A 16425-nucleotide genomic window follows, 5' to 3' on the forward strand; every position below is an offset into this window, starting at 1 on the left:
ACTATAGTTAGCTCATTTGTTGCGCTATGAGACTATTCAAGTAAAGTATAAGTATTTTTGGATAAAATATTATATGATTAAATTACAATTCGTACACTTCCTTATATACTAGTAAACTACATTTAACTGTAGTTTAGTTTAAATAAATTATTGTACCTTCAGCACACTCAATCTTACGTGCTAAATCTGAAGTGGACCTATTTAATATTAATATTTTATCGTTTGCCTCTAATTGTACCTTATTTTTAAGGCAGACTTTGTAATAATTGTTATCTTTGTTGTGTTATGTTTTGTACTGTATGTTAAAGATGAATAAATAAATAAAAAATTACGTGTGGTACTCGAGGACTGCCGCGGTAAAGCTATTGCATAGCATCGCATCACTGTGCCGGTTGAAGTGGGGGGTGTTAAGTTTTTTCGTTTCGGAATTTGTACATTCGGTCGCCGCTCTCAAAGTCTGTGATAAAAGCTATGCAATAGCTTAAAAATAAATAAATAGCACTAATGCTTAACATCATTGGTCTCGGTCAAGTTTTGTGTGTTTACTATTATATAAATTTGAAATGTTTAGTCAATTTAGATTTAGATTTATAAGTTAATTATTTACATTTTTTTTGTTTTCTCATAGTTCTCAGCATGAAAAAGAGTATTTAAATGTAAGATACACTGATAAGTAAGATAAGTCACTGTTTTCTTTTTAACTTATTTTTTTCGAATTAATCGTTGTAGTTATTGTCATAATATGTAACCGTAAACCGTTTTATTTCGCATGTGGTGTTGGCCTATAAGTAGTTATTACATTTATGTAAGTTGTTTTGTAATCTTTTTTTGTATGCTTGTACTGATGTAATAACTGTTGGCTGACCATAAATAAATAAATAAATAAATAAATAAATAGCACTAATGCTGCACACACTCACCGTTGGCGCGGTGCCAGCGCTCGCACACGCGGTTGTCGAGCACGGGCACGTCGACGGCCTGCAGCGTGCGCGGGCGCAGGCGCGAGCCCGGGCTCAGCGCGCCCCACCCCGCCGCCCAGCCGTACTGCCCGAGGAAGTCCGACCCGCGCTCGGGCAGGCAGATTGGCGCTGGAATTTAATTTATTTATTGCACACACAAAAGAAATAGAGACACATTAAGTAAAGATAATAGGAAAATAATGTGTACAAATGGTGGCCTTAGCGCTAGGTAGCGATATCTTCCAGGCCACCGTATGTATTAAGTAAGGAGAGACGTTAAAAGGAGGTGGGTGAGCAAAAAATAAGGCTTTAGGAAAAAAGAAAAATAAATGGATTTGAAATTGTAATTTGAATAAAATTATCGTAATAAGTTGAAGCTAAAATAAGTGAATTTGAACGAAATTATCGTAATAAGTTGGAGCTAGTCTAAGTGAATTTGAATAAAATTATCGTAATAAGTTGAAGCTAAAATAAGTGAATTTGAACGAAATTATCGTAATAAGTTAGAGCTAGTCTAAGTGAATTTGAATAAAATTATCGTAATAAGTTGAAGCTAAAATAAGTGAATTTGAATGAAATTATCGTAATAAGTTGGAGCTAGTCTAAGTGAATTTGAATAAAATTATCGTAATAAGTTGGAGCTATAATAAGTAAATTTGAAATTGTAATTTGAATTAAATTATCGCAATAAGTCTGTGCCGAGTTCGGACATTGGGCTGGATAGAGAGAAATTAATATTAATGGCGAATTAGCTTATGGTTCTACACATACAATTCTCTACACACGCTATGGATAAATCATATGTCAAACGAGATAAGTATAGCGTGTAACGTAAAAAAAACTATGTTTTTAATAATAATATCGTATTGAATTTCAATTGTAATAAAAGCGAGAAGTAAATGATAAAAATATAGGTGATAATAAATAAAATTGTGAACGTACGTTCGTTAAGAATTATTTTGTATGGTTCTGTGACGCCTGTCGTAGGATCAAGCCATATTTGAAAACTATAATATAGTAAGGTTTGGGCAGGCAGGTAGGGTAAGGTTAGGGTAAACAGATATGTAGTAGGGTAAGATTCGGGCAGGCAGTCAGCTAGGTAAGGCTTGGACAAAATTGAAATTTAATCAGAAAGTAGCGAACAGGCTTGAGCAGGCAGATTGAGAATGGTATTAAATTGATTTGGCTAATACACTAGATATACTAGAATAGTTCAATTAAGATTAGGGCCCTAAGGGAACAAGTCTAAAATGGTTAAATTATTAAGATTAAGGCCGTAAGGGAACCAGTCTAATTATTATTATTAAGTATTCCATGTAATACTTACCGATATGTGGCATATAGTGAACATTTCTATCTAGGGTGAGGACGGCTACATCAAACCGATCAGCTTGTGGTGTGAACTTGAAGAGTGGGTGCACCTGGAACAGTTATTATTAAACAATAATTTAAAAAATAATTATATAAAGTGTGTGTCCTTTTCAAAGTAATAAAAAAAATTATATTTAATTTGAATTTTATAAAACTGCCTATACAAGGGTAAATTAAAATAAAAATACTTTATACTTAACTATTTTCTTTCATCATCATAAGACTATAGCATATTGCATTTATTTGCTCCTTCTACGATTTGACAGTAAGAACTTGGATAAGATAGTGGATAATTACACTTTTAAGTTGGGCTCTACATTACTTACAATCTACCTTGACGTGATTATTTAGATACACTAAAACTACTTCACTAACAATGTTAAAACTGTAACCAATATCTACAGCAGCTAACACATACCTTAATAGTCCTAACTCCAAACGTATACGCAGGCAGGGGTTCTGCAGCCGAGTTGATGACGTAATCGCCTAACGTCACGCGCACGTGACGGGGTTGTGCCCGCGCTACACAGTGTCCCGCCGTGACCACGTGGCGACGGGATATAAGGGAACCCCCACATCTGGAATGTTCGTTTGTGTAGTGTTAGGTAATGTGTGAAATGTAATGATTATATTTCATGCAGGAATAAAGCACAATATACAGATACAACCAGTAGGCAAACTTCATACAAACGTTCGGATTGGCTCACGCACACAAGCAAGCGTGTTTACGTGATTTTTATATCTGTTTTGTCATTATACCCTTAGGGCGGCCGTACACGGATCGCTTCAAGCAGTTGAGACCGACGCGACGGCTTGAAGCCGCGACCGCGCTGTTAACTATAGACATTCATTCACTGCCGTACACGGACTTCTCGAGCAGTCACGACCGCTTCAAGCCGTCAACTGCGTGGTTTGTAGCGACAGCTCGAGCAGTCACCGACTGACCGTTCGAGCTGCCCGTGTACGGCCGCTCTTACGATTCTCGTTAACACGCTTGCTTGTGTGCGTGAGCCATTTCGAACGTTTGTATGAAGTTTTCCTACTGTTTGTATCTGTATATTGTGAATAAAGGGATGTATTGAAGAATAATTAAGAAGTAGATAGTTTTAGGGAAGTAAGTACATTTAATTTAGGTACGCTAATAAGTTACGTGTTGAATTTGTTTTTGATAGGCGTTTGTTTACATACATTATTTTAATAACGAGTGTGTTTTTACAGGATGTGCTGATTTATTTCTATGATACAAAAATGACCATGGTATATATGAACAATTTATATATATAAACATTAGTATGAATTATGACGAATAGTCCATACACTTAGAATACGCAGTAAGCATACTTTTAAAATAATGTTTTAACCTTACTTCCGCTCAGTACCTATTAACGAATATAGATTCATGTGCATAGCATAGATTTGTACATAGGCCAGAAATATGTTACCACTTATCCGTATATTCACATATTAAATACTAATCTCCCTATATTAATAACAGTTCGTTGCACTCCAAATCGTGATCATTTCGCGGTTATTATGAGTAGGTAATTAAGTAATGTGCCATCTTGCGTTACGATGCGTGTTAAACGCAATACTTCTAAGAACTAATTCTCATTTTACGCATCCTTGCTAATGCGGTTCGTAGTGTTGACATATAAATGGGGAAATCTTAAATAAGCTGGGTATTAGCACAAGAACAAAATACAGACACAATGCTTCATAATATCGCGCAAATCGGTTCTACTAATATACGATCTATTGAAGCATCTTCATACTGTTTTTTTTTTAGATGGAGAATAAAATTGCGTTAATAGGTGCCGTAAGTAGGTAAGACATTAGGGAAGCAATTTTATTGATAGTATTTATAACTGTTAAATAAAGCAGTCAATTTTCCATTAGTTAAGTATTTTAATTTGACATGTAAATTAATGATTCGTTTAATTACTATGAAAATTGTCCATATTAGTGGTATCTTAGCACAAATTAAAAAAAAAATATTTAGAAAGAAAGGGATAGGAATTGAGTTCTAAGAATTACAACGTATGAACATTAGTTTATAAAAGAAAACTTTAAGAGTCTTAACTGACATTAAAACCCTTAATTAAAAGTAAAATAAACATGCATCGAATACCTTATGAATTATTTATAAACTAACTTATTATCATGCACGACAATTATTAATATTAAATAACTATTTACCAGTAAATATCTGTACAAAATAGAAGAGAAATGTGCGAAAGAATATAATATGAAAGCTAGCATGCACCTAACTACATAATATTTGAGGTAAGACCGAACAATACTAATTCATTATATTTTTATACAAAACAAAAAAATAAGGTTGTCATCAGTAAAAAAATTCAAAGCAAATTTAAAAATAACCTGCAAATTGTAATTTGGCGCGCATTTCAACAGTATTACCACAGACTAATAATAATATACTAGATATTACTATCAATTATAATTATTTTAACCATTTTAAAAATGTTTCTATTAACATCAAAAAAGGTATACTCTAAATATGTTGGATTAAAAAAATCTAATGCCTGTTTCAGGATCAGGATTTTACCCCTGCTGCAATTTGATTAGCGTCGGAAAATCGGAACTAACTGTCAGTGTTGCCTTATAGAATTATTGGATAAATTATGGTAAATATAACGATGTCTGATCTTACCCCATTAACATTTATAAGTTTTTTTTTTACAATTACAATATGTATGAGAACATTAAACCAATTTTTACGAAAAGAAATCTACATTATACAAATTTGTTGCTATATCATCTATGGAAGACACCGTGCACTACTAAACATAGAACTTTTTGTGTAAACAAATTTAATTTTGTATGGCTATACTTATGTTTACTTCTAAATTATGTACAAAAAATGTACTTGCCTTTCATTTGAGTATATATGAATCGTTAAAAAAAGCTATGTTACCATTAATTATATTAACAAAAATACTACATCTGTAAGAAATCAAACAAAATCACGTTAAGACACATTTTAATTTAAAAATTATACAGACGAATAATTGTAGTCATACAAAAAAAGTTCGTTTACATTTAAAAAAGTTCCAATGACGTTCGAACGTGTAGTGTCTCTTTCGCACATTTACCTCTCTATCCAACACTGTTTCCAACCGATTAGCTCGAATATCGACATAAGCATGTTGCATCTGTAAAATTAATGGTTTAGTAAGTTAGTAATTGTATAGACATGATGTGTGGACTGAGAATAACCTCAAATTATTATACTGGAAATAATTCTGCTTTCAGACATCACAATTACACGTCTCTAGGCTGTTTACCAGTTGAGAAATAAAATTTGGATCGTCAAACCTCCTACTGTGTGAATCTCCTCTTTCCTTTTTAGTATGAATATGCCTACAAATTAATTAAATTAATTAATGTATTTTTCAATGTAATTTCGTGGTAATTTCATATGTAATGCAACAAAATTTATATTAATCTATCTAGTATTTGTTTGACGTCTAGAATGCATGTGCACCACGATCAAATCGTGTCGATTTATGTGGTGTTTCTTCTGTATGCTTAATGTATGTTTATTTTTCTATCAATAAATGGTTTAAAAAAAAATATTGTTGGATAATATAGGATAGGGTAATTTTAATAATTGCTCAGTGTAAAGTATGAATACAATGTGAAAATTTTGAAAATATGCAATAAATATGAATATGTTTTGTTAATTAAGTGCAATTTTTCTAAGTGTTGTAAATTATTGTGTAATTTTATCAACTTTTTTTTTATAATGTGCCAATTTGTCTCATCTATATGTGAAATTTTGACGGTTATTATCAGTCCATTTTGTGTCTATGGTTAGTGATATTTTCTCTCAAAATATAATGTTGCCAGATGAAAATTGAGAGACAGTAAGAAGCAAAACATAACGTATTGGGTTCATAGTAAATTGAAGATTGCAATTTCGAAACTAATGTAATGGTTTATTATTCATATTTTAATAATACAACGAACGAAAAAAATAATAAAGAATTTTCTATAAAAGTGTGAAACTTTATTAACAGCCATGTGCTGCAATTACGAAAGATGCATTTTTTGGAATTTGATCACCAATTTAAAATTAGGTCAATGCAGAATACTTTCTATGGTCGAATTACAGAGTGAAAACCCAATACTTTTATGTTTTGCTTTTACTTTGTAACGCCAAAACAAGAAAATTTTAAGGCTTCTTATCCTAAATAATTATGATTAATTCTTGGTTTGACGGTACAGACTACAAATTCTGTTCAATATGATTTTTTTTACATTTATTAACAAAATGTTAAATTGTGCGCTCTCCTGAAAACTTAAATATAATTATATTATTTAATGTGTTAGTTATTGTTACTGTGACATTTACATTAGTTACAACTTATTAAATACGTGAAAGTCTAGCTGATGACATGATAATAAAGAATATATTTATTTTATAATAGCAATCCTCGATCCTAAATAATATGGAGCTTTTTAAATCTCCTGCCTATTTTAATTAAGTAGATAAATTAATATAGCAGACGGGTCACTAGATATAAAGTAATTATCTTGTAATTATCTGGTATAGGTATCCTTCGAAAAAGGAATTGGCTATAATTTTAAAGGTCCTATTTGGTACTAAAATGTTGCTAACCTTTCCAGATTACGTTCTTTTCTTAAACGCTATTTTTACAATTTGTGTAATACAAAATCATTTAGTTTCGTATGCACAATAATACTAAAGTGTTGCCAGCATTTGAAAAAAAATACATCTTCTTATACTCTTAAGAGCTAGGAAACTATATCTACAATTTGCGTAATACAAAATAACCTGGATGATCCTATCCTAATGTACGCCTGCCACGGGAAGGTCCCGAAGCCCGCGTCATCACCGCCGACGATACGTCGTTGAGCTGTCTGTTTGCCAACTGCTACGCCGCAACCTGAAATGAGCAATAAGTAAATTATAGTAATGTTTGGAGTTATTTAAATTACATTTTTGGTTTTAAGTGGCTTATGATATTTGTAAAAAGCTCTACAAAATGTATCTGCGTTTTTTGGAGTAAGTTAGTAAGTAAAATTCTGTATAGAATGTCAGAATATTTTCGACTTAACTAACATACTAAGTTCTAAAATGCTTCTTTCATCTGCTTGAATTGGTTAGTTTTCGAATTTAGATAATAATAGTCATCTTGATTCCTAACCGAAGTTTTAATCGCTAGTTAGTTGTTTTTTAGTACCGTATATATTTCTTAATAAACAATTTTTATTGAGTGATGATACTACGATTGTACATATAATCTGCTTCTACGAGTATTTCTTAAGTTTGGTAAATATAAATTTACATTAGAAAAACGTTTATATGTAGGTATTCATATCAAAGATGAAGCTGACTTTCAAACAATAATATTTCATTAAAATAAACACACTCAAGCCTAGCCTTTCAAGAATTCAAATTCTTTAACATATTAATTATATTCCGTAGGAACTATAAATGAGAATTATACTTAAAAGGAGCGAGCATAATGCTTTTTTTAACAATTTAAGATTTAGTGAGTCATGATGTACCTCTATAGAGCCTTAGAGATACACAATATCTTAAAATATCTCTAATTTTACAAATCAATTCAAACGATCAAGTCTAATTACCTTTAAATTCAAACTTTGGCATTTTTGGAGAGGTTGCCTCCAAATCTGGCAACAAATTCGAAAAAAGCCACTCCAAAATACCTTGCGATTTAACACCGTGACATATCAACAGTATGAAATAAATATGTTTCAGATTTATGAAACTTTGAAACCGAAAAAATCTCATATCTTTAAAGTTCTATAAATTTTACTAACACCCGTAAAACAATTTCAATTAAATTATTTACTAATCACTTCATTGATATTTTGTAATTTAGAACACTTTTACACCTTAACAACACAATTTGATTCAAAATATTCACTTTATCCCACATTTAAAAATAAAAATTATAATTTCAATATGACAACACTTTGACAAAAAAAATGCACTGGCCTATTTAAAAAAAAATGTCTATGGCTGTCAAAATTTCGCGCCTTTTTGCACAGATTAAAATACCTTTAATACGTCCGTTATTTAAAACGTTGTAAAAGATACTGAAAGTGTTCATGACATAATGAACTTTACATAATTGCATGTGTAACTCTTATGTACTGGTTTAGTAAAAACTAATCGGCCTAGCGTTAAATATATAAACGAGTCTGGTTGAGTCTATCCGTAGTTCCTGAATTACCTATTGGTTAATAAGAATACTGTAGATTATTATATGATAATGTAAGCTATGTAATGAGATGAATTTGAGCAAAGGATTTTATAATACTAATTAGAGGTAGACTGTCTAAACAAATTAACTTGTTTAAATCTTACTTACGGAGATACGAATTTTAAATAGCAACTATTTTAAAATGTCTTGTCGTCTTTTCATATTTTGTTTTTAATGAAATAACTAAAGTTAAAGAACCTAATCTCCTTTTAGTAGATAGGTACTAAAGAGAACGGAATGTAGAGCTGCAAATTCGTCGTTATGCCAAACCTCAAATGGTTTCGTGAGATTTAAACATTGATTTAGTGGCATTTTAATTTAGTGGCTAGTCTATAACTATAACCACATAAAGAGAACCTCAAAATACAATTAAAAAAAATATAATATTTATTTATATCTCATTAGTTCATTACCATCTATGTTGTATCTGCCTTGCATCTATGATAGTTTTGTAATCCTCCGAAATCATGGCACAATTTTTTAAACTAAAAGACCTTCACATATGATTACAATATATCTGTATGCATTTTGCAATAGAATATAGGATAATAATCGAATAGAAAGCGCAAAAAATATATTGTAATTAATTTAACACAGCTCAATCTAGAGCGTGAAACAGTTTCCTCATTTTTGACATAGTTTTGAGTAAAACAATTATATTTTATTAGTCTTTGTTTCTTTTTATGTGGGCATTTAATAATAGAGGGGAAAAAAATGCATAACTTGACAAAACAATGAAACGTTTTAATAGAAATTAAGATGACATTGTAACATTAAGCCATTATTATTTTTAAACACTTCATATAAATTTTATATAATAAAATGAACAAAGGGGCAATGTTCCAATTTATAAGCTATTGTTACTCTGGTCTATGGATACAGTAAGATCTACTTATTGAACTAAGTTTTTCACAAAAAAGATGATACAACTGGAAAAAATAGTCAATAGAAATTCTTTGCCTTTGATTCTATAGGGTCTTTGATTAGGCATGGGTCGATGTTTTCGCTCGAGTGAGTAACATTAATAAAAAATATGTTTTATTATTCAGCCAAATATGCCATTTTAATTTACACGAATAAACAACGGGCACAAAAGATAATCACGATAGTGACGCCGCAGTTTTCAGTTTAGGTATTTACCTTAATTATTTACTTAGGGCTGATTTTTCAATCCTTGGTTAAAACTTATTCATCGAATAACGTATTAAACTACCATTTCAAAAATGTATTGTAATGGTCCGTATTTGACAGTTTACAGGAGACATTTTAATATGTTCGTGTAATAACTTCATTGGACAGATAAATTTTAACCAAGGTTTGAAAAATCGGCTCTTATAGATATGATTTAGGGCCGATTTTTCAATGCTTGGATAAAACTTATCCGTCCAATAAAATATTACACGATAATATTAAAATGTCACGTAAACTGTCAAATACGGGCAATTAGAATACGTTTTTAAAATGGTAGTTTTATACATTATTCGACGAATAAGTTTTAACCAAGGATTGAAAAATCAGCCCTTATAGAAAATAATTATGTCATAAGATCCATTGAATTCTTGACCTAAAAGTGAACCGTGGAAAGACATTCAATACATTCACCGCAAGTTGAAAGTTTAACGCGTTTATTCCCTATCTAGTAATGAATGATCCGATTTCTCCTAATTTTCTATTTTATGTATTCTTATATTATTATTTCAATTGGTACTCTTTTATTTATCAGCTTGTTTTGGACTGATTGTAGGTTTATGAACCAAGTTTAAAAGCCGCCTTATAAAAAGATGATGTTTCTTGAACACGGAACCGTAAAGGACGACTCTACAATGCTTTACAATTCAGTAGTTATTTGTCTAATAAAAATTATATTTTGCAATGAAAGTTTAGTATCGCTGCATATTTTGATCAATCAATATCTAAAAGGGCTGATTTTTCAATCCTTGGTTAAAACTTATTCGTCGAATAATGTTTAAAACTACCATTTTAAAAACGTATTCTAATTGCCCGTATTTGACAGTTTACGTGACATTTTAATATTATCGTGTAATACTTTATTGGACGGATAAGTTTTATCCAAGCATTGAAAAATCGGCCCTAAGTAGTATAAATTACTGTCTTTAATAATTGTTAGTATTGATGTACGTTTACTTTACTTTACAGGTGTCTATAGTTTTCGATGATACATATCTATAAATCAGTTTTCCTATTAGGTACAATAAAGATTTACCAAATGTAAGTATATTATTACATCGCGATACAAGCAGGTAACATTCGTCCGAATAAGGGCTGATTTTTCAATCGTTGGTTAAAACTTATTCATCGAATAACGTATTAAACTACCATTTCAAAAATGTATTCTAATTGTCCATATATGACAGTTTACAGGTGACATTTTAAAATGTTCGTGTAATACTTTATTAGATGGATAAATTTTAACCAAGGATTGAAAAATCGGCCCTATGCGAAGGTCGAATTGATTAGTTTCTACCGAATAGTATTTAACTAGTAGTTTTCAATCAAAAGTACAGTATAATAAGGTATGCATTAAAAACGCATAATGTCAAACGGATGGAGTTATGTAAGAGCCACTTAAAGTTGCGAAATGGCATGATTTCATGGTATCTTGATATTTGGCACAATGGTAGAATGTTGCGTGTTTGAAGATCCCATTGTTTAGAGTAATTGAAAGTTATATGAATAAATTATATATCAATGATTGACGCTGATTGATATTTATCGCATAACTAGCTGTACACCCTGGTTTCCCTTGTCGAAGATTGTTCATATCAACACAGAAACCTTCGTGAGCTCATGCACAACACTTTGCTGAAGAGATCTCAATTAAGACTATACTCGACTAGGTTTTGTTCGTATGTAATGTTTGAAAATATCTCGACAAAACCTAATCCATTTGAGTCAATATTTTACTGAGATAAATTAGGTTTTGTCGAGTAATATGCATAAACAAAAGCTCATCTATTAGAGTCCGACTCGTGACTCAAACCTTTGTAAATTCGCTTGCAGGCAACGCAATGTGTGGAGTAATATTACAAGGACGTAGATAATGCATAGTTTGCGATTCTATAAAGGATATACAGACATTCATTTATATATGTATAGATTTACTAGCTGACTCATGCAGCTTCGTCTGCTCTCAAAGGAATATTTTTGCAACATTTTTATTGTTGTTCCGCTTCTATTGGGGGTAACTTGATGTTGCCTTCCTCGATAAACAAACTGTTTCATAAAACGAAATAAAAACAAGCTAAAAACGACTAATAGGTTATGATCGAGGTACATTAAAATTCGACTATAAACTGTATTGCGAAAAATGTCGAAATCATTTTGGTCTCTATAACAGCTTATGATACGAACCATTTCACACCTACGTTTGTTAATTTTCGAAAACGTAGAAGTCATGCAATCTATAATCCATTTTAGTACATATATTGTTATTATGTAAATGACTTACATATTTTTTTTTCGCAATTTTTCTTCATCATTTTGATGTCGCAATTTTGTTTTGTAGCTAATGTTATTGTTATCAAGGAAGTTCCCATGGAAATGAGGTGTTTTACCGCGCTAAAAAGCTGCCTATATTACTCTCTAGTCTCTATCCTTTCAACTATCTCCAGATACAAAAATTATACCGTAAATATCTCCGTTGTGACGTGAAAGAAAGACGAACAAACAAACTTTCCTATTTAAATATTTTTTTAACAAAAAACAAAACCGCCGGCAAATAACACTTTAGGTACATAATTTAAATGGGAGCAATCGTAGGACAAAAGCTTTCAAATAAAAAAAGAATCATCAAAATCGGTTCACGAAAGTTCTGAGGTAACGAACCCAAAACATGCAGTCGAATTTAGAACCTCTTCTTTTTTAAGTCGCTTAAAAATCATACCAAAATCGCATCGTCGCGACGTGAAAGAAGGACAAATACACTTTCGCCTTTATAATATTAGTAAGGATTCCTAAAAAGAAAGGAAGAAGATATGAACTAATATTCGTAGAACATTACTTAATCCTACATTGCAATAAGTCAAACATGGAGTGACCACACATTAAGGAATCTAAAAATGTAAGCATTGGCTCATGTCACTTACATAACGTAGAGAGTTGTGTGCATTCTAATGAAACAGAACTATGCCAAATAATCTGTATTTATATATTCTAGACGATTAGTGTCCTTGAAACGACCTTGATTATTGTTATTATAATTAGATAATTGATGTAATATTGTTTGTATTGGAAGGCTTTATTTGTGTCAGTTCAATGTGTGGTAATTAGAACAATGTATTTCATGAATAATGTTATATGGTTTGCACATGTTTGCACTCCATGTTTGCAGCTGCAGCATACCTACGTATACGTACGTATTAGTCGAACCTGACAAAAATACCTCATAATCTACGACATAAAAAATTAATAGCTCTAAAAGATTACAAATCAAACTACACCGGACCGACAGCAACATAATATATCTCTAGAAAACGTTTGATCATACATTTCCTAGTAAATTTCCTATATTCGTAAACTATTAGCCCCTTTCCATAACCTCTATCGGTCACCAATCACACAATAACAATAATAAACTCATTCCACCTCATTGCTATTCAGAGCCAGCGATCGGCACACTTAAACGCATGTGATCATCTGTAAGGTAATGTAACATTATGTCATGGGTGAAAGCTGTCCAACATTTTGTTTGTTACGTGTTGTGGCGCCGCTGTATCGGAAATATTGTGGATTTATCTTAGAACTAGATTTCCGCCCGCGGCTTCGCCCGCGTTTGCAAAGGAAAACCCGCATAGTTCCCGTGGGATTTCCGGGATAAAAACTATCCTATGTGTTAATCCAAGTTACCCTCTATATGTGTGCTAAATTTCATTGTAATCGGTTATGTAGTTTTTACGTGAAAGAGTAACAAACATCCATACATCCATACAAACTTTCGCATTTATAATATTAGTAGGATTATAGATTTTATTAATAGCTTTTGCCGGTTTTGTAAATAGCTTTTGTCAGCTTAACTCTCGTCAAAATTTTCATGGTACCTTTCATCTCCTATTTTACTTTTGATCTCATGCTTCGCCCGCGTTAAAATAGTTTTCATGGTAGGTACTTTTCATTTTCCCTTCCCTTTTATCCCTTTAAGGGTAGAAATTTGAAATTATTTATTAGTAGTAGCCTACATCATCATATTATGTAGTTTAGGCTGTGCGTTGATAGATTAATTTTTCGCAAGAGTGGAAAGGAAATAAATAATGTAATCTGTGTACGGTGTGTACGGTTAACGAAACGTCATTTTTAGACAATCCAACTGGCTTAATTATAAAGCGCGTCACACACGGTGAACCGCCATCCTGTTACAAATGACCCGAAATTTTGTGTCAGTGTTTCGGGTCATTTGTCACCGTGTGTGACGCGCTTAAAAGTCGATTCCATCAATTTAAAAACAAAATTAAATTATAAAACAATATAAAATCAACGCACTTTCACACGCGCAAAGCCAGGAACAAAAGCTAGCATTACGTAGAACATTTAATCATATTTTAGTCATAATTACTCGCTGAACTTCCGAGGCAGGTTTTTTATTTCCTCGTATCCGTTTCTAGGTTAGTGTGCTATGTGTGTTATGTAATTTGTTATTGTGTGCGTAATATTTATGTAGTGACTATTTATGTAGTTAAAATATACACAATCTGTGTCCCACTTAATAGAAAACCCTATAAACTTTTTTAAAGTGGTCATCTTATGCTAAGTAGGTAATTATACTTTTTTAATTTTAATATTGAATTTGAGTATACGTATTTACTTTTTCAGGCTATATTATATACTTACAATATTTATTATTCCTTGTTACCTACATAAATTTCAAAATAAATCTTATAAAAAATTAGATATATTAACGTAGGTACCTATATTTCAAGATGAAAGTAACAGTAACTTGAATGATAATAAAAATTCCACACAAAAGAAATTGATCTTTAAAACCTCATCTTAAATTCCTTGAAGCAATAAAAATTGACACACATTGTAAAAATTCGTTCACAACTTTGTAATGCGTCCACACGGATCCAAACTTTCATTTTTTATTGAAATATTTCATACCTATTGTTCCAAATACCTATACAATGGATGCGTAAATATATCATTATGTGGGTGAAATAAGAAATTATAGTGAGATGAACATCGTTTTTATGGAATGAAGTTATTCTTTTTATTTTCTAGCTGTACCTCGCATTGCTCTGCTCTTGTTGGTCTTAGCGTGATGATATGAAGCCTATAGCCTTCCTTGATAAATGAACTATCTAATATTGAAATAATTTTTGAAATCGGACCCGTGGTTCCTGCGATTAGCGCGTAACAAACAAACAAACTCTTCAGTTTTATAATATTTGTATAGATTTCTGATTTATGTGTTTTCTTCGTTGGTTGTTTGCGTGTTTATTGTTAAAGTAATGAGTTATTTCCTGTAAGGATATGTCAATTAGTTGGACAAGTAAACGACTGATGGGCTGACTGGATGTATGGAAAATATATATATATATGTACATACATTTTTTTGGATTTAGCCACATACTCGACTAGCGTGGTGGATTAGGGTGCACCTATAATGTACGAGGATGTGTAGCAAGGAATGTGTTTGTAAATAACATCCTTACTAATATTATAAATGCGAAAGTAACTCTGTCTGTCTGTCTGTTACTCAATAACGCCTAAACTACTGAACCAATTTGCATGAAATTTGGTATGGAGATATTTTGATACCCGAGAAAGGACATAGGCTACTTTTTATCCCGGGAAATGGGATAGGTTTTATCCCGGAAATCCCACGGGAACTGGAACTATACGGGTTTTTCTTTGACTGCGCGGGCGAAGCTGCGGGTGGAAAGCTAGTAGACTATATACTTATTAACAGAGAGTAAATAACCAATCATATCGCTTCATTTAGATTGAAATTTTAAGCGTTTAACGTTTAAAGCCATACTATCGGTTATTTACAAATACATTCCTCGCTTCACATCCTCGCATATTATTGGTCTAACAAGTGCTTTGCCTCGGCAGTGGAAATAAAAAGCTTTATAAAGTAGTATTTCAGTTTGAATCCTCAAAGCTAGCGAAAAACTATACCAATATAACTGTGATTTTATTATAAGGAAAATACGCAAGTAAAATTTCAGTTGCGTATTTTCTTTTTCAATAGTATTTAGGTTTTATTTAAATTGCTTATTTTGTTTAAAAAAACTACTTTACCAAAAGCGTTCAAGCAAAACAGCTAGTAAAAGTCACATTATAGAAACTATGTAATAATGAGTTATTAATGATAGTATAATGTGCCCTTGGTTCGCTCGTCATTTCGTAAAGCGGATGTAAAGACATCGTCTGCATTATTGTGGTTCAAGATATAAGAGTTTAGAGAGCGATTTACTAAGTTATGGAAAAAATATTATTAAAAATTATGCTATAGTAATAGCATGCAGATATGTTTTGCAATTTGGATTACATTTTACATATGAAAATAACGTATGTTATTTTCTCCCGCTTTAGACCAAATAAAATATAAAATTTTGCATAGATGGATACTAATCAATATTTTTACATTTATTACATGCATAAAAATAACACATTACAGTCTTGGTGGGCTTACTGCATATTTAAGATAATTTTTCGCAACTAAAGCCTTAATATTATATATTTTTTTAATTCTAATCTTTAATAGACAAGGGTACTTATAATGTTTTCGAGAAGTTAAAATATTTTCTTTCGAAAATTAATATTATATTCAACTTCCCGCTATTTCTTTTAACTTG

At 31.5% G+C, this 16425-nt stretch overlaps 1 protein-coding gene across 2 annotated transcripts in view; it reads right to left on the reverse strand.

The window, feature by feature from the left end:
- The window catches only part of LOC149896548 (uncharacterized), a 42613-nt gene that overhangs the window by 1765 nt on the left and 24423 nt on the right, over positions 1–16425 (reverse strand). The window contains exons 3-7 of one of the 2 annotated variants that reach the window (XM_090117595.1): positions 7150–7261; positions 5444–5503; positions 2749–2908; positions 2287–2380; positions 921–1088 (exon numbers count right to left, since the gene is read on the reverse strand). In XM_090117595.1, the coding sequence (XP_089973721.1) occupies positions 921–1088; positions 2287–2380; positions 2749–2908; positions 5444–5503; positions 7150–7261 (594 nt within the window). The remainder of the gene's footprint in view (positions 1–920; positions 1089–2286; positions 2381–2748; positions 2909–5443; positions 5504–7149; positions 7262–16425) is intronic. The other variant, XM_090117596.1, reaches the window with a different exon arrangement.

This window comes from Colias eurytheme, chromosome 28, assembly GCF_061535395.1.
Source record: "Colias eurytheme isolate Ceu_HAF_F1 chromosome 28, ilColEury1 Martin Lab GWU primary, whole genome shotgun sequence".
In the NCBI taxonomy this organism is placed as follows: Eukaryota; Metazoa; Arthropoda; class Insecta; order Lepidoptera; family Pieridae; genus Colias; species Colias eurytheme.